Source organism: Anastrepha ludens, chromosome 2, assembly GCF_028408465.1.
Source record: "Anastrepha ludens isolate Willacy chromosome 2, idAnaLude1.1, whole genome shotgun sequence".
NCBI lineage: Eukaryota > Metazoa > Arthropoda > Insecta > Diptera > Tephritidae > Anastrepha > Anastrepha ludens.
The window spans coordinates 114,513,904-114,536,656 of record NC_071498.1 but is presented as its reverse complement, the minus strand read 5'-3'; the positions used below and the strand labels follow the sequence as shown (position 1 = coordinate 114,536,656).

Here is a 22,753-nt window from a genome sequence, read left to right as displayed (position 1 = left end):
GTGATTTACTTTATTACTTTTTTTATTGTAATGCTCTTTGATATACAATATTCTTCGTTTTTCCATGCGTTGTTGAATAAATGAACAATACCGATGGCTTACCAACTCTTGAGCATGAAACATAAAGTTGGCCATGAGAAAAACATGGGTATTCTAAATCAATACCACAAATTGATAAAGTTTGGCCTTGTCACTTATTAATAGTAATCGCGAATGCAAAGCGAACAGGAAATTAATACCGCGAATACCAATACCATCGGATATGCCGTTTGAATTCAAACGTCTTCACCAGAGTATTTTCCATTCAAAATTGTTGCTTCAATGACGTTATTCATCAATCCCTTAACTGTTAATCGAGTGCCATTACATAGTCGTGGTTGAGTTATGTTTCTCAACATAATAATCGGTGCTCCTATTTTCAAGTTTAGCATGTGTGGCGGTAATCCAGGTAAATCAAGGGAATTCAAAAATTCAGTGGGATAATTTACAATATCATCTTGATTTGTCACAGTGTCAACGGATCGATATGTTTGTTCTGGACTTGGTATGTTAGCCAAAATAGCCGCATTCACTTCATTCACATCTTTATTTTTGCCAGCCATGATGGCTCGTTCACTAAGCTAATCATGATTTTTGTAATTTTGAGGCAAATTTGGGAAAATACTTTGAATTAACTGTTCTTTCGTTTGACTTATTTGACAAAAGTTTGGTTGTAAAGTTATTAAACCAGTGAAATTATCGACAGGAACTTTGCCATTTCCAATATCCAATAATTGCTGTGAAAACTCAGCAGCTGATGGATCATTTTGCATTAGAACTCGTACATTTGTAGTTAGTTTGAGTGTTTGAACATGTCTCCACAAATATGATGATTTCAAACATGCAGCCAATTCATCTGCTACAGTTGCTCGAGGAATAACAGGCAGTGTTTGTCTAAAATCACCTGCCAGCAGCACTAAGGCACCACCAAACATTTCATTTTTACTACGTAAATCTCGTAATGTCCTATCAAGCGCTTCCAGTGACTTTTTATGTGCCATCGTGCACTCATACCATACAATTACGTGTGCGAAAAAGCGGAGAAGGAGAAGAGAACTGTTCTATTCCCCCCCGCTTTAACCCAGCTATGTGTTGAGGTGCAAATGACTTTTTTGCGTGAAGTCTGATATAAATGAAGTTCTATTTACTCTTCTTAAATTTATATAAACTTTTCCAGGCGAAGTAAAAAATCTGACATATACCTATGTGCTTCAACCGTATATTTGTGAGTACACAGGTAATACGTAAATATGTGACTGATATAGGTAATACCTATCTCATATTAGCATAACCTTTCTGCAAAAAATTAAGGAAACAATCAACAATCACGCCGGCAATGAAACAATGAATTTTTCACTATAACTGACTTCAGATTAACGTTTATATAATAAGCGTATATGTAACATTTTAAAATTTTTTTATAATTTTTTTTTTTAATTTTAATAATAAGTGGTCTTCCTCTTCCTCTTCCTTTAGCTATTCCTTTTCCTCTTCCATCTCCAGCTCCATCTCCTTTCTTTATCCCGGAAACGGGCAGTAAAAATTACTTCACTTAAAAGCTTTCATCAACAGCTTCCATCTGATACCCATACTGTACAATCACATCCAAGGGTACCTTGGTCCACCTTTTCGGCTATATCTCGAGACCCTGGTCACTCAGAGATCTAAAAAATACTCTGTATTAAAGCACTCATCAGTAGCTTTGATTTGATACCCACAATGTAAAAACACATCCTAGGGTTACCCGGGTCCTCGTTTTGGCCTTCGGCAGCGCCATCTGGTGGCGAGTGGAATCAATAAGCATATTATACTAACCTTCACCGTGGAAAAATATATATATATACCAAATTTCATAATAATCGGCCCAAAATGTATTCAATTCTAATGAATGCTATGTGCGGTACAAAAAATACGTGCGGCAAATAGCAAAAACACACTCACTTAACCGACGCACCGCACACACACGCGTTATCGAATTTCAGCCAAACTTCACAGAAACCTTTGCCAAAGCAACACCAACAATGTGTGAAACTTTGATTGTTTTCCTTACACGCGTTGCTGAGATTATCCCGGACAAATGCACACTTTTTTCGGCTTAATTTTTATATATATAGATAACCATACTCGCTAGCGGCGAATCTTGCTCGATAACTTTGTTGTTGCTTTCATATGCAAATTTTTCGCCAAATGAGCAGAGAAGTGGAGAATAGAAGAGACTTTATGTTTGACGGCTACATTAAGACCGGCATTACTCATAAAACAATTACGATTTTGATAAGTATAACCATCACTATAAACCATGACTGGATTGTCCTTTCGACAGAGAGCTTTTTTGAGCGCACGAGTTAAAAATATCTAGCCCTGTCTAATAAGCCACATGCGGGGTGTTTTTATTTTATTCTTGTTTTTTTTTTTCTGTGGACTTTACATATTTGCATAACAATGCGTAGCAACTAGTAAGAACGACATTACGATAAAGTAGTTTTTTTTGTTTTTTGTCCATGAGGTATTTTGAGTTGGGCTATCTACCTGCATTAAAATCTCCATTTTTATATTGTAAAAAGTGCACTCAGCACGTTTGCATACTAAGCCAACGATATTTTCAATTTTGACGGCCAAAACCAAGGTAAATAAAATTTAAAAAAATTGAAATAAAAAATTAATTCTCACAGTTGATGAAATTTAATGTGGAACTAATGTCCTAGCCTGCCTGTCACGTTATGAAATATGAAGGTTTTGAAATATTAGTTCATGGATTTTTTTATTAGTTCACCAATTTTGGGCGATATTCACGAAATTGCGTTCTGTAGACCCGCGAAACACAGCTGGTGATTCAACACCAAAGTCGAAACGAGTTTATCCATTCATCGTTTTTGGTCTGGTCCATGTCGAAAGACATAGAAAATCATTATATGAAACTATTAACGATTTAATTACGAGTTGAACCAAGATGAATGTTTCAAGTACCTGTGAGCAACAAAACTTGCACTTGTACAATATGATAAAACTTTTTCATTAAAGCCATAAAATTTTTCAATGAAAATATTCAATTTGGTATCCTATCTTGAAGCTTAAGTAGCATCCTACGTATGTCTTGCTTTTTGGGATAAACCCAGCAATTTTCAATGGAATTAAAATCCGAATAGTTGTTGGGCTCAGATAGTATGAGTACTCGATATTCAAAGCATGCGTGCCTCACTTAGCGATGCGCAATGTTGTATGAAAGCGTAATCCTTTGCATTTGTATGGACCATCTAAAACAGTTTCTAAAACTCTCATAGACTAGGCAGATAGCCATGTTTCCTTTTCAAAATAAATGAGTCCTGGATGTTATGCAGGTCCTGATCATCACTGCCGGTGGATGTTAAACGCCCAATGTAATGAAGTTACATGGATATCTCGTCCACTCCCTCCTCCACACAAATTAGTTAACTTCCGTTATCTCTTCTCGACGGGATTCGGAACTAACGATCACCTAAAATATAAAATAAAGGGAAATATTTCTTTTATGTTGAAGCTTAAATTTTTTCAAACAGTATTTTAGTCCAAGTTGGTATGCTCCAATGCCGTACAAAATTCGAAAATTTTAATATGGTTTTTTAAGTAATTTGCTTTATTTTGAAGTTGATGGTCTACAAAACTGCACATTCAAAAATAATCTCAAATATCTGAAATCGATGTTTTTAAGTTTTTATATTAGGTATCGGCCGCCGTAGCCGAATAGATTAGTGCGTGACTACCATTCGGAATTTAGAGAAAACGTAGGTTCGTATCTCGGTGAAGCACCAAAATGAAGAAAAAAGCCGTGGAGCTTAACATTACTTCAAGTACACCTGTAAACATCTTTTCACCATGTTTTGCAGCAGCAGTCTGGAGAATGAGGTGAAATCAAATCAGCACCTGCTCCTCAGCGGCCCTGTTTTTTGCGAGGCTAGTGAATGCTAACTTGAATGAATTTTGGCTCTCTCTGCTTGAGTGCGCCTGAGCATACAGTCCGTTTGGATATTTGCCACATCCTGAATTTATTATCATCATCACGAAGCATTTCTCATAGCGTTAACTAACCATAGCTCGTATATTGTCTTTATCTATTCCTCTTCTTCATCCCAATGGTAGCACAACGTACGAATTCAAGCTCACATTCAAATGAGCCCGCTTCCATTTGGGAGCAATCATCTACCCTAACCTACTTATTGATCGAATATCAATCATTCAGTTTTTAACTCTTTTAAGTTTTTAAAGTTGTATTTAGTTGAAAAGTTGATTTTTAAAGCGAAACAGAAACAAACAACAGGCGCCAGTCAGTCATAACTGTACAGTTATATCATCGGGTGTGTTCGTTTAAAAATTAAATTCAAATGCTTGTATGTCACAAGGATTTTCATTTAATATCAAATGCAAATCATTCGAACGTCGAAATAAATTATATTATATTCATGACAGTTGCAGCGAATTCAATTCATAATTTCATCTTGCTAAATGGGCGTTGTAGGCAGATTTATATTTGTGAGACTCAATGTTAGTTGGATGACAGCTGGGGTTGTCCCCCATTCTTGCTCATAAATATACATCTCTCTTTATATTCTTTTAAAATGTTCAAACGCACTTGTTTCGATAACGCAACCTGGGCTTACCATTGCTTAACACGTTGACTGCCGCGCCGGCACCCATTGCCCGGCGCATTGTACTGCCGCGCCGGGCAATGGGTGCCGGCGCATTGTTTTTGGTGTAATATTGCGTCAATTATATTTTCTGTCGTTTGATTTTAAAATTGAAAACATATAACAGGATATATATATATAATGTATGACAATTCAAATATATGTAAATATGTGATGCACACTTGCGGCGCTGTGTGATAACCAGCAAATTTCGCTCGGCAGTCAACGTGTTAAGCACCAATACTGCACATCCAGCCAAACAGGCAGACCGCAGTTTACGCCATCTTCGCTAAGTGACAAACTGAGCTACCGTTTTTTTTTCTTTTCATTTGTTTTTGTTTTAATGGACCCCCCATCCTTTTTAATGCCTTTGGCTTCATTTCCCCCCTCCCCTCTTCACGTATACAGGGCCTTTCTAGCTCGAGTACCTTTTTTAAATTCAAATTAAACATATACATATATATTTTGAATTAAAATGCATTAGCTGTTTATTGTCATACATATATGTACTAGGTTGTTCCATAAGTTTGACTGTTCGATAAGAAAAACATAATTTATGGTTTGAAATACAGTTTATTATTCAGTATAGTCTTCCTGAACACCAGTACACTTGTTCCAACGAGATTCCAATTTATGGATTCCATCTCTGGAGTGAGAATCTGGAAGGGCTGCAAAATACGTTTCCACAGTTGTTATAACCTCATTATTTATTGAAAAACGATTTCCACGCAGGAATTTTTTTAGGTCTGGAAACAGATGTAAGCCGCTTGGGCCAAATCAGGTGAATACGGTGAATGCTTCAACAATTCGAACTTTAATTCATGGATTGAACATTGTCAAAATGCTCTTGTGGCACGGTGCATTTTCTTGATGAAAAATAATTGTTTGTTTTTGCAAAATGGGAATCCCACAATTTTTTTCCTTCAGTTGGTCTAAGGTGATATTCAGAATTCATTGTTTCACCAGTTTGCAAGTAATCCACAAACAAAATTCCTTTCTCATCCCAAAAAACTGAAGCCCACACCTTCTTGACTGATTTCTGGGCACTACCTCCGTTCGGAACCGAAGAACCATTTTCGCACCACTCTTTAGACTCTTGTTTTAATGTAGAGTCATGGTGATAGACCCAAGTCTCATCCATCGTGATGAATTGATGCGCAAAATCCACTTTATCCTTTCGAAAACTCTCTAAATGGTGCTGAGAGAGTCGCATACGGATAGGTTTTGTTCCATTATTAGCGAAAGCGGCACCCATGTGCACACAGCTTTCTGATACCCAATCTTTCAGTAAAAATATTCCTGACATTGTTCAATGCCTATGGCTTCTACTAAATCTTTTTCAGTACCTCGCGATTTACGTAATACGATATCCTTTATTTTTGCATTTTTTCTACCATTTCTACCATTTCTGGTGTTGCTGCGGTTTTTGGTTCTTGACGTGGATCGTCTTCAAGAGTGCAACGACCACGTTTAAATTCAGCAACCCATATTTCTACTGTGCTAATTGATGGCGAAAAGTCTTTATACACTTTGAACATTTGTTCATAAATTTCCTTTTTCTTTGCTTTTAAAACTTCCGAAAATAAAAATTCAATCTGCCCGGTACTTGATTTTTTTCCGTTGTAGAAAATACTGTGACACGTCGAAATGGCTTGTAAATATATAATAAAAAAAAAAAAATAAAAAAAAAGAGGTTGTCTGTAAAGTCGGTTTACTGACGATAGTTTAACGTGACAACGTCATAAGAAAATACTGATGTAAGGGTTGCAATTTTCAAAACAAAATTTTAATTTTATTTGTTTGATAGATATTTTGTATGGATATAGAGGAGGGGGTAAATGGAATTGCAATGGAATAGGTCAAATTACATTTACACAAACGTGAAAAATGACGAAACATTTATCAAATTCATGAAAGATATCTTCAATTTCGATTGTGCATCAGACGTTAATAAGTCAACAACACTAAGAGGCATCATCATCGATTTGACTTTCTCAAGACACATTACACTTGAAACACTCCCTTTCATTTCCTATTTTTCCTATCATCGTTTATTCTCAACAGAGAAATGGTTCATTACCATGCACACAGGAAGAAGGCATATGCAAATACAAGTATGTGAATTTATATACAAATGCGCATATACATACATATACATACATATATATGCTCACTCAAGTAGGACAGAGCCAGATGTCGAACGTTGCCGAACGCGGGGGCCGATTGTGCTCTTTGTCGTTCGTTCCGCGCTCCCGCTTGCAGTTCAAGCACGTTAGTTTACATTTGCTTGCGTACGAAATAGATTCGTATATTTGATATGTCCATATGACTTGTATGCATCTTTACATATAGATTTGTTCTTTTTGAAAATTGCGCGAAATTGTATATGTATATGCATGTTTATATACATATATTAGTATACAACATATCTTATAAGGTATGTGGTAAATATTACCATACATTTTTTCCTTCATATATAATAAAAAAATTAATAATAATAACATTAAAACAACAGGTATTATTAACAAACTTGGTTTTATTTTAAATTCTTCAAGTAAATCAAATTAATAATAATCAATAAGAAGGCATATGCAAATACAAATACGTGAATTTATATATGTACATATGCGCATATACATACATATATACGCTCACTTAAGTAGGAGAGAGCAAGATGTCGAACGTTGCCGTTCGTTTGCTTTGTTTGCTTTGTCGTTCGTTCCGCGCTTTCGCTTGCAGTTTATTCAAGGTAACGACAATGAGCAAGGTAACGACAATGAGCAAGGTAACGACAAATGAGCAAGGTAACGCCTAATGAGCAAGGTAACGACACATTTTTTCGTGCGTGCAGCCGGCTAAATCGAATTATAAGACGTTATCACGCCAAAAAAAGTCATTTGGCTAGTAGCAACGCCCTCTCTTATCGAACCGCAACACTTATTAAACAACCTAGAGAAGGCATCCAATTTATGAATGATAAATTATATTTTCCAAATGTGAAATTTTCGATGGCATTCGGATATTATTGGGGCTGTGTATTTGTCATTTTCACGCCGAATATTATCTTTCAGAACTTCAATTGCTATTGATTTCTTCACATAAACCATACCTTTGAGATGGCTGCATAGAATGTAGCTCAAAGACGTTGAATATGTAGAGGGATCTTGGCTGCCAAATTGCTACAGGATATCATGAAATTATTCTCCCCGGGAATTTTTTATTACTACAATATTATAAAATTATTTTTTCGTAGGCACTGCCTTGCTGAAACCACCTATCTTCATTATCCATAACAATACTAAAAAATGTGTTCCGGTGATGTCCGATGCTGTAGACTCCGTTCAATTGACAAATTTTAACCTTGAATGCTTCTATTCTATTTTCAATAGAATGGCCGAGACGAGCGAGCACTGGTGCTTTATGCAGTGTGCCGCGTTATTCGACTCAAATTTTAGGTTTAACTTTTCTTATTCCGGGCTTTGTTGTACCATTTAATACCCAAAAATATCGCCAATTTTGCGAAAAGTAGTTTTAACTTATCCAATATTTTTGTAATTGCGTTTTGCATTTTTCTGAATCCTTTTCATATAAAATCGAACTAATAATAAATTGTAGATTTTTAAATTCACATTTGTCAAAAGAAATCCCATCGAAGTATGGCAGCTGTCAAAATAAAACACTGCTAAAACAGAAACTCCAACTTGAATGGCCCTCTATGTATATAGTGCATCTATGAACTTGTATATAAGTAGTATTTACATAACGCTATTACATAGCAGCAAAAGGATTTATGAGACTTCAAGGCTATATGCGCAGCACAGTCGAGCGAAGCAACGTTGGCGTTTGTGAATGAAGTACAAATTCCTGCGTTCGCTTTTTTCACTGTCTTTTATTTTCGCCTTTAAAATTTTTTTTTACGTTTCGTTGCCTAATTAAAGTGTAAATAAACTAATTAGATAGATGCTTTTGATTGACACAGGCGGACAGGGGCAATTCAAAGTGAAATTGTAAAATGTATGGTAAAATAGCAGTAAAGAAGGCGACATGCTCTAATAAAAAAAAGGCAAAGTAACGTAATGGCGGCAAGGTCAAATGTTAATTATTGAAATGGCTGTAAAATGTGTGCATTAAATATTTGGTATTTACAACTGATAGGGATTGTAAATAAAAGTAGAGTCTGTCACATAAAAGACGCAGACACTGGTGTGGGAAAACGAAACTATTTTTTAAATTTAAATGTTTACATCAACACTTACTTATGCCATAAATTTATAACATTTTCAATTTCCAGTGACTTTGGAAAATAGTTCTCATCTTTCAGCGCCCAATTCTTCAAATTTGTTGAGTAAATTTGTGAAATTTTACACGACTCGCACTTTTACGAAGCTTCGATTTGATTGCGACTAAATATTTTTAATTTTAAATTGAACAAAACTGTAAGAGTACCTTTGGCTGCCACGTCGCAGGGGTCAGCACAATAGTTCCCGTCCATTTCTCACGTATTCTTACGCTCTTTCAATCAGTCGGCAACGAAGTAACATCGGCGATTGCTGTGCTGATTTTTATCGTATATTAACACCATTTCAGTTTTTGTCAACCTCTGTTGTAAACTAGCCGCTGTCATATCCCTTATTACGTCAGCAAATCGGTAGATTTCTTCAAATTCGTTGAGAGCCGATAACGGATTGATATTGGACACACCTTTGCATTTTGTACATCGTGGGCTGATTATGGCTGCCAATCCAAAGTGATTACACCATTCCGTTCCGGCCGTTTTTGAAATTTTAATATGATATTTTAAGTTATGCTTATAATCAAAAAAACCTAAAAATGATTTCAAGTGTTATGTTCGCACCTTTTCCAAACACTTTGTCAAAAAACCTACAATTTGGAAAGTGCTCGACCTTGAATAAAGCATAGCTCATCGGTAATACATTGAAAAATTGGATGTGGGTGAGCTTTCGTGTCAGATAATCACATAAGTCGTCCAGCAATACGCTGTTTTGGAGATGTTAGTTGACTCAGGCGAAGCTGTGATTTGATATTATCTAAGACTTTTTTTTGAAAAGTGCCGTAAAGTTCGATGTAGGAGCCTGCAATTTCGAATGAATATAGCTGAAAAAAAGTCCGAAACCATCGATTATCAAATTGAATTGAAAGGATAAGCCAGTACAGAATAAACTAAGAGAATTCTTCCAATGAAATATATTCATTGATCAATTGGAAAATTTACTCATTCTAAACAATAAAAGAAAAGTCATTGAGAAGTATGCAATAACGATTTTTATAGGTTAACTTCGAATTCATATATGTTAAAGAAGCTCAGAATATGAAAAGAGAAGGCCTGGTCCTCATCCGCCTCAAATACCATTTTCGCACTCTGAGCTAACGCTACCCTCGCCGTTGGGTGCAAGCAACAGCATGGTCAGAGAGCTTAGTTGCAACTTAGACTACTACACATTGCTGCCCTGCTCTCGCAGAATACAATGCCGTTCATCGTGCGCTGCATTGTCCAGGGTGTGCCGGCGCTATGTCCGTAAGCGCATCTAGAAGGCAGAGAGTAGGATTTACACCGCACAGAAAGTGATTTTGCTTTTTGCTTTACGGTTGCTGCACATAGAAAGTGATGAAATCCATCACTTCGAGCCTTCACGTTTTTTTATATCGCTGCCTGAGGGACATTTTCAGGAACAGTTGAAAGGAACCTCAGAAAGAGCTTGAGTGAATTAAAATACATTGCCAAGAACCGCACAAGATGGCGTGCAGGCGTGGTTGATGCCTTATGTCCCATGAGAGATTGAGAACCGGAGGAAGAGGAAGTATTATACGGTGTCCCAAGATAATTTATCACGAACATAGAGCCCTAATCCTTAATAACTTAGAACTTAATGTTAGAAAGTATTGAGATTGCAAAGATGGTTCTTGGGCAGAGTTTCGCAGTTGCACATTTAAATAAAGTCGATACTACAGGTTGGGATAAATTGTAATTTCACCATTCCTTATTTGGTGTGAATGCACCTACGGTCAAAATAATAGTAGTGCCTGCACTGTGAGGAAGAACTGAAGAAGAAGTAAGCTTGTTTCTGTTAATTATTTTTGTTGTTTTTATTTTAAAGAAATATGACTGTTTACAATAAAATCATGAAAGTAAACTTACAAAAATAATTCATTATAACGGTATTTAAAATTAAATTTCATACGAACTTTTGCATATGGGCGGTCAAAAAAAAGTACAGGGTTGCCCATATTCGACGGACCCATCTGGCAGCCCTGTATCTTTTGACAGAGATGTCAGATCGCTTAATGACATACCGCGTTGGAAGCGTCAGTCCAAGCAGATTTTTACCATTGAACAGTACACGCCACGCGAGCGCTACCAAATTGTTGAAATTTACATTCAATAAAAAAAGTCAATTGTGAAAACTCAACGTGCGTATAAAAAATTAAATACTGTGAAAAATCCGCCTTCTAAGGACACCATTAAACGTTTGTACGAAAGGTTTTCGACTGGTGATGCTCTTTCTAATCCAAAGAGGCCAAATAGAAACCGACCAAGGCGATCGGATGACAATATTGCTCTTGTACGGGCCAGTGTTGAGACGTCGCCAAGGACATCCCAAAATCGCCGTTCTCAGCAGCTGGGCATTGCTCGGACCACGTTACAATGAATTATCCGGATTGGTTTGCATTTGTTCCCGTATAAGATTCAGTTGACGCAAAGATTGTTGCCTGCGAACAAGCCTCGTCGATTGGAATGGGTCCAAAGAGTCATCGAAATGACTGAAGATGACGAGCAATTTTGGAACAAAATCATCATGTCCGATGAGGCTCATTTCTTATTGAATGGGACGGTAAACAAGCAAAATTGTGCCACTGAAAATCCTCACGAAATTCAAGAGGTACCTCTTTACGACGAAAAAGTCACTGTTTGGTGCGGCGTTAGTGGGAAAACGGTTATTGCGGCCCATCTTCGAAAATGAAGAGGGTCAAGCTGTTACCGCCAATCAGGAGCGTTATCGCGATATGATAACCATTTTTGTGATACCAATTATTCGTCGAAAGCGTATGAGGCAGTTCTGGTTTCAACAAGACGGCGCTCCACCACACACAGCTCGCACCGCAATCGATTTTTTAAAGAAATTGTTTCCTCGTCGTTTGATGTCGAAAAATGACGATTTTGAGTGGCCACCTGTGTTCGATGTTACCACAATTAACGAGATTTTCACATCGCTTCTTAGGCATCGATTGCCATGCCCACTCTACTCTTACTCAAGCCTTGTTATTACTTGTTCGAAGAGCATCAGCAACTGCCTCTTTCACATCGCATCACAAATTCTCTATTGGGTTGATGTTTGGAGACTGTGCAGGCAATTTCATATCCTCAAACCACGGCTTGCTTGTATGCTTAGAGTTATTGTACTGTTGGAAGACAAAAATAGTGGCATTTCTTCACGAGCATATGATAACATGACTTCCTCCATAATTCGAATTTAGACGGTACGGTCCACGGTTTTCTTGATCCAGTATATCGGTCCTACACCATACAATCAAAAATATACCTAAATAATAATACTTTATTCTCCATGTTTAATGGTTTTAGTTGTACTCGGAGTTAGCAGGTCGTCTAACGTATTGGTGTGGTCCTCTCGCACCACATAGCACGATTTTGGACTCATCAGTGCACAAAATATTTCTCCATTCCTCGGTAGACCAATTGAAGTGCTCATTTGCAAACTTTAGCTTTTGTGTCACATGCCTGCCTAGTTCTGTTCAAGAGAACGTTTACGAATAGTTTCCACGCTTGCTTCCACCTGCAGTTCACTTTTAATTTAACGAAAGGATTATTCTTTGAATATTTAACCAGACGATCAATTGATGGGACGCCGTCTACTTGTTTCCGGTTGGAATTTATATTTTAATGCGGTACAAATCATTGAACAGCCCACAATAGATTCAGCTTCTTTCAAAACTTTCCCTTTCGAAATTAGTTTTTTGTTAAGCTTGAGCTGTTCAGCGGTGCAATGCTTGCCTTGTCCAATATCTGAAAAATGTTCAATCATATTTTCACAAAATATTATGGAAATACAATGCATCAAAAAGTGTAATACTCACCTTTTTGTAGATTTTTGACTCAAATAAATATTTTATATTGATTTTTCCGCAGCTCACTTCTACTACTATTATTTTGACTGACTCATCTGCCAATAGTCTTGAAAATAAATGAAATTACGGCACCAAGTGCTAATGTATACAGTTATAACGGCACTCTTTTTTTATTGAACTCTATCTATACAACAGTATCTTAGAGAATAAAGCACAAGGAAGACAACGAGAAAAAATAAAAACATTAAAATATGTGGGGGGTTGTGCTAGTATTACTATTATTTTGATCGCAATTGTAGTTATAAACATGTAAATTCTACTTGGATGTCGATGCCCTCCAAATTACTTCTGCATTCGTTGTAGTAAATATTTATCCCTTGTGCCCATCTGCGTACATTTTGTTGAATAACTTTTTTCCTATGATATACTGATATAGGAGTACGAAAGTTGCTGTACATAATATTATTGATGTATTCAGTTATAAATATGTTCTTACAACATAAATAAATAAATATTTATCGAATGTATACAACTATTTCGGGATATAGAGGACTTATACTCGTCGGGGTACCCGGGTACCCAGGTGGCAGAGTATGTGGATTTTTTGTGGGTAGCAACACAAGGGTTATATAAATGCAAAAATACATCATTTATGCATATAAGTATTTAACAATAAAATAACAATTTTTGCTTCGTCCTTCTTGTTCTAATAATTTCATCTCTGCGTATATTTTATTCATGAGTCACGCATAGTCCAAAGTCTAGTAAATGAAATTGCAAACATATCAACAAAGCATTATAATATATTATTTACATACATAAATGTACAAATATACGGAAGACAAAGCTATTTATATATGCGCATACTTGTGAACGTCGTATATAATAATATGATATATTTTATTATGACTACCAAGACTGGCTAGACGGCAGGGCGTATGAGTAACCCCTTGATAAATATGTAAATGGGATTGCTGAATAAGTTTTAGGTTTCATGCAAGTTTTAGGGGAAATATTTTTCCGCTAAATTTCGATGGTGAAATTAATACTGCCTCGATTATTCGAACTATAAGTAGATTAAATATGCGGCATTTTGTTCGATATACAGTGGCTCATAGCTTACACAATACATACTAACAATTCCAATGTTTCACGATTACGAAACTAAGAAGAGTATCAACGAGATATTGGTAGGATTGTAAAAAGGAATAACTCAAGTTTAACACTTCTTGTGAAATTATATGTATATAAATAGCTGAAAACTAAGAAAACTGCTTAGTTTACGGTCACAGCTTATACGGAAAACTTGAGGCCGACAGTGAAACATGGCGGTGACAGAGTCCTGGCCTAGGCTTGTAGGTCGACTGCTGGTAGCGGAAGGTTGATGTTTATTGGAACCAATTTTTTTTAAATTATTGTCCTCCCAATAGACAAATTTAATTATCTATAAATTCTAAAGAATAATCTGTCGCAGAGTGCCTTGAATCTGTTGATTTGATCAGGATAACGATCACGAACTAATCAATTAAAAAGAAAGCAAACTCTTAATTTCGCTATTGAAGAAGTCCTCGTTCCTATTGGTGGAAAACTTGACCAGCTCATTTTCACAAACTCCTCTTGATGCCATTTTTGTAACATACATTTCTTCAAATGAATGTCTGAGTTTCTCTTGCATCTTTAAAGTTGAGTGCGAGCTTGTATCTACTTCAATCTGATTAGTTGCTGAGAGTAGGGGTCTGACAATTGAATGATTGGCTCGAGGGAAACAGCTCATAGTGTATGATAATTCCCTTGAATCCCGCTAAATACACACTGAAACCTTTCTTGCCGAGCTTGGAAATCGTTTGGATCGGTTCACTGCTATTTGAGTACGATCCTGTTGTTCTTGTGTGTAATCAGCTACTATCCGCTTCAAAAATGGGTAGGCCTTGTTAAGTTTCAGTAAAGAATCGCAGGCATCAAGTCAGTCCAAAATGTTTATTTGTGTGTGTCTAGTGGAATAAAGTGCTTTTTCTTCTACAAATTTCTAAAGTCGGGTTTCTGGTTTCAGTTCAGTTCTTGATAGATGGATGAAGTACTTACATCCCGTTCAAATTCAATGATTTCTATGATTCATTCATAAAAACTGATATTGCCGCCTTCAAAGCACTCCCCATCAACTGCAACGCACGTATGCCAGCGTTTTATCCAGCTCTCGAAACATTTCTGGAACTCGGTATAACAATCGCAAGGAGCCATATCAGGTGAATTCGATGGCTGTTGGGTGGTATTCGTTTCGTTCTTGGTCAAGCAATTTTGGAAAATGATGGTGTTGTGCGACGGTGCGTTATCATGGTGCAACATTCACGAGTTGTTTTCCCACAAATCCTTTCTTTTTGGCAAATTACTTCACGTAAACGCGTTAGAGACGCCCAAATAATTAACTGTCTGCATTTTTGGCAGAAATTTGTTGGTGTACAATACCGTTATAATGCACAAAAACCGTGAGCATCACTTTCTTTTTTTGACTGAAAACGATGTGGGTTTTTGATCTTGGTTGATTCGGACATCTTCACTCCCGCGCCTGATGTCTGGATTGCGTGTCGTACTCATAAACCCACGTACCCACGTCTTGTCTCCAGTAATAATGCCTTTGATGAATGTTGGGTCAGACTCAACCTTGGAAATCATGTCTTTGGCATCAAATGATCCTCTGCCAGCTCTCTGATGGTTAATTTGCAGTTATTGACTAGCTTTTCTTTACTTTTATTCATGTTTTCATCACGCTCTCTTCTGAAGTATTCTTCGTGCCACTCGTAAACGTCTGTTTTCTTGATAGTATCATTTCCAACATTTCATCAAAGGTTTCGCACCATTGAACTCATTTTCAACGCAAAATTTAATGCAAGCTGGTTCTTGCAAATTCAAATCCATTTTTAAAACAGTAAAACATCGAAAACCCGTGCAGAGGTACATTTACTCAAGACGGCGTAACTTTTACAAATGGCAGGCCTTGGCGATAAAATTTTAGTAGGAATAGGTAGGTGGGTGAAATAGTTGAAGTGCCCGTCTGGCACTCCCCAGGCTGTCGCAGAAAGGAGCGTCCAGTGACAGAGTTTACAGAGAAAGTGCTCAACAGTCTCCTTTTCTGAAAGGTTCCCTTAGCTTCTGCAATGGGGGTTATATGGTAACCCTAGCTTTTCCGCGTGTGCGCCGGTCGCCCAGTAACCACGAGTTTGAAAATTGAATGGCGAGGAGTCCAAGGGACTTTCTGAGTCCTTCGTATATCGTATTGGGACCAAAAGCTTTTCGAAATAGCACATGAAGTAATGGAGCTTCATCTTTTCTGCGCTTTCCTGAGAAATATTTTGTGCAGTTCCCCTTTAAGAACTGTCAGGGGGATGCCGATAATCGGGTTACAGGTCGCTGAGGCCAATTCTCTCCCTTTCCTGGCAAGCGCATCAGCAATTGCATTTCCCTCTATGTTCCTATGTCCTGGAACCCAGATCAGAGAAATGTTACCTACTCACCCAAGAGATTTGATCTCAGAGATATTATTTACTGATGTGGCAACCTAACAAAAAATACAGGACTCAAATCAATAGACTTATTCAGAATAGAATTGTTCTGTCAGGGGGATGCCGAATCGTTGGAATCACTGATTTGCTGTTACATACGTTTTTGCAACCTGGTCTTAGAGGTACTAAAAAATTATCGACATTTCTCTCTTTCAACCTCTATTGTATATATCGTAAGATAAGGCTTATTAAAGAGTACTTGCGAGAAATGGTAAGAACTTTTAACTCCTCCTTAAAGTAAGTTGAATACCTTCCAATACCAAAGCGGGTTCGTTGGGATAATGACCGTTTATAGCTTCATATGTTGCCATATTGAAGACGTTCATTTAATAGGCACACCTTGTCGTAACGTCGTTATGTATATACGAATATATTTATTAGTCGGTTTGCCAATTGCCAAATGGAAAAACATATTGGCGAATGTGTGTATATTTATTATCCTAGCATTCACTTGTAAAACGCCTACGTAAAACGTTCGTTCCGCTGTGCGGGTGTGTGAATTTATTACTTGTACGCTTGCTTTTTAGGTTTATGGTAGAATTTTTATGTTTATTCCGAGTACGCTTATTAACTTTTCTTCCCTCGGTACATATCTTCTCATTGTCTAAGTGCGAATGAGTTTTTCTATGTTTTATTCGTTCAAGCAATGACTTTAAATGATAATCAATAAATACAGGGTGGTTCAAAAGTTTCTGTTCACCACATATTTGTCCATAAAATTGGAATGTATTGAAATTCAACCATACTCAAGAGAGACAATCAATAACTCTATGCTACCACGGCAATTACCTAAAGTTTTAATAGAAACTCCGTAGTTTACCGTTAATTTTTTATCATGTTTTGTTTGTTTAGCTCACTATTTTCATTCCTCCCACGGTTGGCTCCGCAGTAGCGAACTGTTACCCCAGTTTCCCAAGATTTTAGCTCTAGCTCACGAATGGCTACAGTATTTACATTAAGGTCCTTAATCTTTAATGGATTTTTCGGTCCTCCACGTCACACCACAAAAAAGGCTAATAGTGTTAAATCATGGCTCTGAGGGGCCACATCGCCGAGACGGCTGTTGACACGATTACCTAACGTGGCGCGCAAAAGATCGGTTGCGAAATGGCGCGTCATCGTGCTGGAACCAAAGATCATCCAAGTACATGTCTTAAATTTCATGCCACAAAAATCGGTTTCACGTCTCTGCAGTGCTCACAATTGACCGAAATGGCGATTCCAGCAACATTTTCAAAGAAAAATTAGCCAATATTGCCCCAGCTCCGGACTGTTACTCTGCAAAGATGCATTGGCATCGATCCCGTGTCGGTTCTTTGATCCCCAAATGTGGCAGTTTTTTTTTTGTTAATGTTGGCGTCTACATATGAAAATGCACTTTCTCAAAAAAGTTGATCTTGACTTCTTTTCAATAAATGCACTGTTTGCGTTACACAGCATTGACTTCAGAAATAAGTGCGGAATATGTTCCAATGTTGCTCAAGCGTTGCGTTGCGATTCATTCCACTTAACGGAAAAATGATACTGAATTTCCGTTTAGATTTACTGCGCAAAAGAGCAGTCGCTGTCAAATAACATGTGATTAAAAGAAAACCAATCCATATGATCACCCTGTATGCTCAAAATCCCATAAAAGTATATTTGTATCAAAGTATGTTAACGCACTTTCAGAATGGAGTTAGCTCAATTTTGCTGACTTAAGAAAAAATGTTATGTTAACAGTGATGACAGCATAAGAAATGTTAAGCTTTTTATGAGGTGTTTTCGGGCGCAGCCAAAGCCGAAACTACACAAGCAAGAGAGGAGCCATTAGTTCAGTTTTGTAAGGTACAGTTTTCGTACAGAAAATTCCTCTTTTCTTTATTTTTTACATAAAGTAGTGTGGAAATAACAAAAGCTAAAAAAGCTGCCCCTAAGCATGGAACCTGCTCTGTCAATCCTCTATACATAAAATTGCAGGCAGTTCTGCTAGCAACAAACCTTAATTGTAAGCGAAAAATAGCTGTTTGAGTTAACTCAATTTCTGGAAACTTAACTGGAGTTGAGTTATTGGTGCAAGTAGGCAATAACACTGTACCCGTTAAGAAAAGATGACATTATTTTTAGGTGAAGAAAACAACAATGCCAAGATAGTATTAAGTCCTGCATCGAGGAATACTACAAAAATAAAATAAGGTGTTTTATATTTCAAATTGTCCTCAAACAGCAGACGTAACGGAAATGCAGTATAGTAATTATAAAGGAGGAAAAGCTGTAGAATGCTGCATCACCTGCCTTGTTCTTAAACGTCACAATTTTTTTTACAGTGCATCAAAGCTTTTCTAATATGGTCTCAAATTGATCTAAATTATTTGAAAAAACTCGTCTAAAACTGCATTTGTCATAAATAATGCCTTTAAGAGTCTGGAATAAAATGGAATGGCACATACCTGTTTTTGAACATTTCAACCCAATGTTTTTGCTTGGGGCATTTTATTTTTTATTTTTAAAAATCTGAAAAATAATAAGTTTATGGGGTCGGTGAAATTTTTTCACCAACCTTTGAATTGTCGACTTATACGGTCGATTATTTTCACCAGGACGATCATTTTGTTAATAAGTTTCAACAATTTTAACGCGTTGTTCTATCATGCAAAATTGTACATCTGTCTACTTGACAATTATCAAAAATGGTACCTTGTAGAAATTATTCACCACTGACATCTAGGCGCCACTTTTGAAATACCCTTTACTTACATCCATTTTCGTTTTCGGGAAGTTTTTGTTTTGTACGCTAATGTAAATGCATCGAAAGCACGTACAGCAAGTAAATGTATTAATAAACTACCAAATTTTGTTATTACGTTTTCAGTAAAAATATTCAAAAGTTTAAACAGCTCTCGTGTAAGATTTCAATGTATTGGGTTGGGGTATAAGTTCGTAGCGTTTTTGCCAAAAACTTTTATTTAAACAAAATTATATCAATAAGTTAATTAATTATATGTTCGCCGTTGCTCGCTCTCTCGACCAATTTGTTGATGCCGTTCCGCCAAAAGTCACCTGGTCTGGGGCCAAAGAAGTTGTGCCAGTTTTTAAGGGCCTCTATGCTATCGAAGGTAATTCGCGGAAAAGATGGTAATCGGTCGGTGCAAGGTCCGGAGAATACGGCGGATACTAAAGGACCACCCATTCGAGCTCTTGGAGTGCAGCTTTGACGACTTGTGCAACATGAGGTCTGGCGTTGTCGTGAACGAGTATGGTATTTTCAGCCGTGGCGATCAGGTTTTTTCAGTCGAATAGCCTCATTCACGCGGTGTAGCTGGGCAAAGTAGAGCTCCTTCTTACCCCTGGCCTTCTTTTCAGGCATTTCCCAATGCACTGTGCCCTCCCAGTCCCACCGAATACATACCATGATATTTTTTGGATGAAGTTTCGCGTTGACTCTCGCCTTGGCGTATCTCTTGGAACCATCCACTCCTTTCTCTGCTACATATTGATCTATAGGTACCATTTCTCATCTCTCTCCACGATTCGGTGCAAAAAGGGTGTTGCTCGATGGCTGGCGAGATGCTAAGAAGCAATTTGAAGGCGACTTTCTTTTGTTTTTTTCTTTGAGCTTGTGAGGCACCCAGCCAGTTGTGATTGCAGTTAATTTTTTCCGACAATTCACCACTGGTTTGGCGACCGTTCTCCTTCGAAAGTGATTGAGACGTTCTTCATCGAATCCAGAAGGCCTTCCGCTGCGGGACATGTCATCGACGTAAAAGTCGCCATCCATTTTGGGACTTTGCAAACCACATCCGTTCTGTAGGCTCGTAAATTTCTCGGGCTGCTTCGGCAGCTTTTTGACTTCGAGGGAAAGCGAAGAAGAGCAAGTATCGAAAATATCGATTTTTGCCTTCTGGGTATTCCATTTCTAAGCCTCAAAACTACTAAAAAATACAATTAACATAGTTTTGTGGAGCAGAAAGAAAGAAAGGAAAGAAAATATAAAACCGCTATGAACTTATTCCCCAACCGAATACATACCTATGTACAGTCTGATTGAATGCAGTGCCGTAGCTTGATAATTAAATAATGTATCGAAAAAATAGAAACACTGTTTTAAAGAGGACAAATTATTAATAAAAATATCTGCGTTATTATTATATTACTCGTCTTTTAGTGCATTGCAAGGTCTATTTGTTGGAAATATTATGTTTTCTGAAGTTTTTTTTCTAATAATGCCCATAAATTTTCTATTACGTTTAAGTCAGGACACTGGGCTGGTGGCTCCATAACATATGGACAATTCCATGCAAGCCAGGTCTGCACTATTCCCGACCTATGCTTAGGGTCATTATATTGATAAAACCTGACGTTTCGTCGTAGACCCAGCTTTTTGGCACTCTGAAGTAAATTGTGTTTTAGTACACATACAGAGACATGGTCTTGTGCATAATGCCATCAATCAAAACTAAATTTCCCATCTCTGATGCTGCCATGTAAGGTCAAACTGTTACACCTTCACCACCGTGTTTTACAGTCGCTCATAGATTCTTCAGCTCCAACTGTTTATTTGTTTTCCGCCACACACACGATTTGTCATCTGAGCCAAATAGATTAAATTTCGACTTGTCAGAGAAACTTACGGTCTTCCAAAACTTTGAGATCTTAGAAATGTGCGTTTTTACGAAGTTTAAGCCGGAAACTTTATTTTTTGACATATGTACGGTTTGTTGGGTGGCACTCGGCCATGGAAATCGGGTGGCCGCAAGAGGCGGCGTATTGTTGGTGCACTACATGATTTGCCAAGTAAGTTTTCGACATCATGAGCCAATTTTTGAGCCGATTACTTGAGGTTTTCACTTATTTTTTTATGACCCACCTTTCGTCACTTGCAGTAAGGATTTCGTTTGTGGCCTTTCTTCCTTTGTTCTTTACTCTGTTTACTCTCACTAAACGTTCTATTAAATGCTGCACTGTAGATGATGGTATTTTCACTATTTCAGCTATTGAACGCTTCGTTTTGCCTGTTTTACTATATAATGGTGAATGACCGACTCGCGTTGTTCAATTGTTGCAGGTCGCCCCATACTTTAAATTATTGATGTTTTCTCTCGTTTCACTGCGGAAACATGTGCGTGTTATTAATAAACATAACGGTACAAATTCGTTTGACATTCTTTGCATCAAATAAACTGCTCAATGTGGAAAGTGCTGAAAACAATGAAAATGTGATCTTGAAAAATAACTTGAATTCTTCAAAACTGCATCTTTTTTTTGTCATATAGGTTAAGTTTTGTTAGTTAATAAGCTGCCGTGCTTAAATCTTTGAATATTGTCTTACATCAAATAAGCTGGCACCCACTGTAAGTGCAATATTTTTATGAAGGCTGTTATGTATTTTAAGTTATTAATATTTTTAATAAACTCGCATTGCTGCATAATTATCGTAAAATCCCGTTCAACGCTTTTCATTCTTTTCTATTATTATATGTAATTGCAGCCTACTCACAAAATACAGTCTGGTCAAGGTGCTCCGACGATTTCATTGCAGTTGGTGCCAAAAATGTTGGCTCCATTGGCAAGCCTATGGGTGCCTCATGCATTTGTTGTCTCTTTCAAATTGGAAACTGACGAGAATTTATTGATTACGAAGGCTCGCGACAGTTTATACAAATACAATCATAAGGTGAGTACACGTGCACTTGAAAGTTGAACAATACACAAACATACACACATACATATATATAGCCATACAATATGATGTACATATTGGACTTTATGTTAATATGCTTTTGCTTGGGTATATTCTCAGGCAATTCGCACCATTAGCATTTTTAAGAATTCCCTTACACAACACTGCATGTTGTGCAATTTAAAATATCAATATTTGCATTTGTGGCCTGAACTCTGTTGGCCTGGCGGTCTGTTGGTAATGACAGTGGTCGGCAGCACGACAATCAAATAGGCTGCCATGCCAATTTTTCATGGCAAAAACATGCTCCTGCACTTACATACATACACACATACAAGTTATTAATAAATAGTTGCTGTTTTGTTGGCGATGTACTTTTTGTACATTCTTTTAGGTTTTTTAATTGATTAAATAATTTAGCGGTATAGGCTTGGGCAAAATTTAATTTTCTTTGCCTTAAAATTGGCTTAAATATAAAATTTTGAAATATGTAAGACTTTAATATTGCAGAGAGTATTTTCAATTTATTTTAATTTCATTCAAATGTACTTTTAAATGCGAGAACGACAAATACATTGCCATATTTGGGCATTGGAAAATATACTATAATATGTTTAGAAGCCTTTACCTAACTCGCCTGGTCGTATGATTGGGCCATTTTTCTTCGAAAATTCAACTGGAAATGCGCTTTCCGTCAACTGATTGCGATGTCGAGATATGTACAACTTTGGCCA

General features: G+C 37.1%; 1 protein-coding gene across 7 annotated transcripts in view; it reads left to right on the top strand.

Annotated features, from left to right (window-relative positions):
* Positions 1-22,753, top strand: part of LOC128855137 (phosphopantothenate--cysteine ligase) — a 77,496-nt gene that overhangs the window by 34,474 nt on the left and 20,269 nt on the right. For all 7 annotated transcript variants that reach the window (XM_054089801.1, XM_054089802.1, XM_054089800.1 and 4 more), the window contains exon 4: positions 21,828-22,013. In XM_054089801.1, the coding sequence (XP_053945776.1) occupies positions 21,828-22,013 (186 nt within the window). The remainder of the gene's footprint in view (positions 1-21,827; positions 22,014-22,753) is intronic.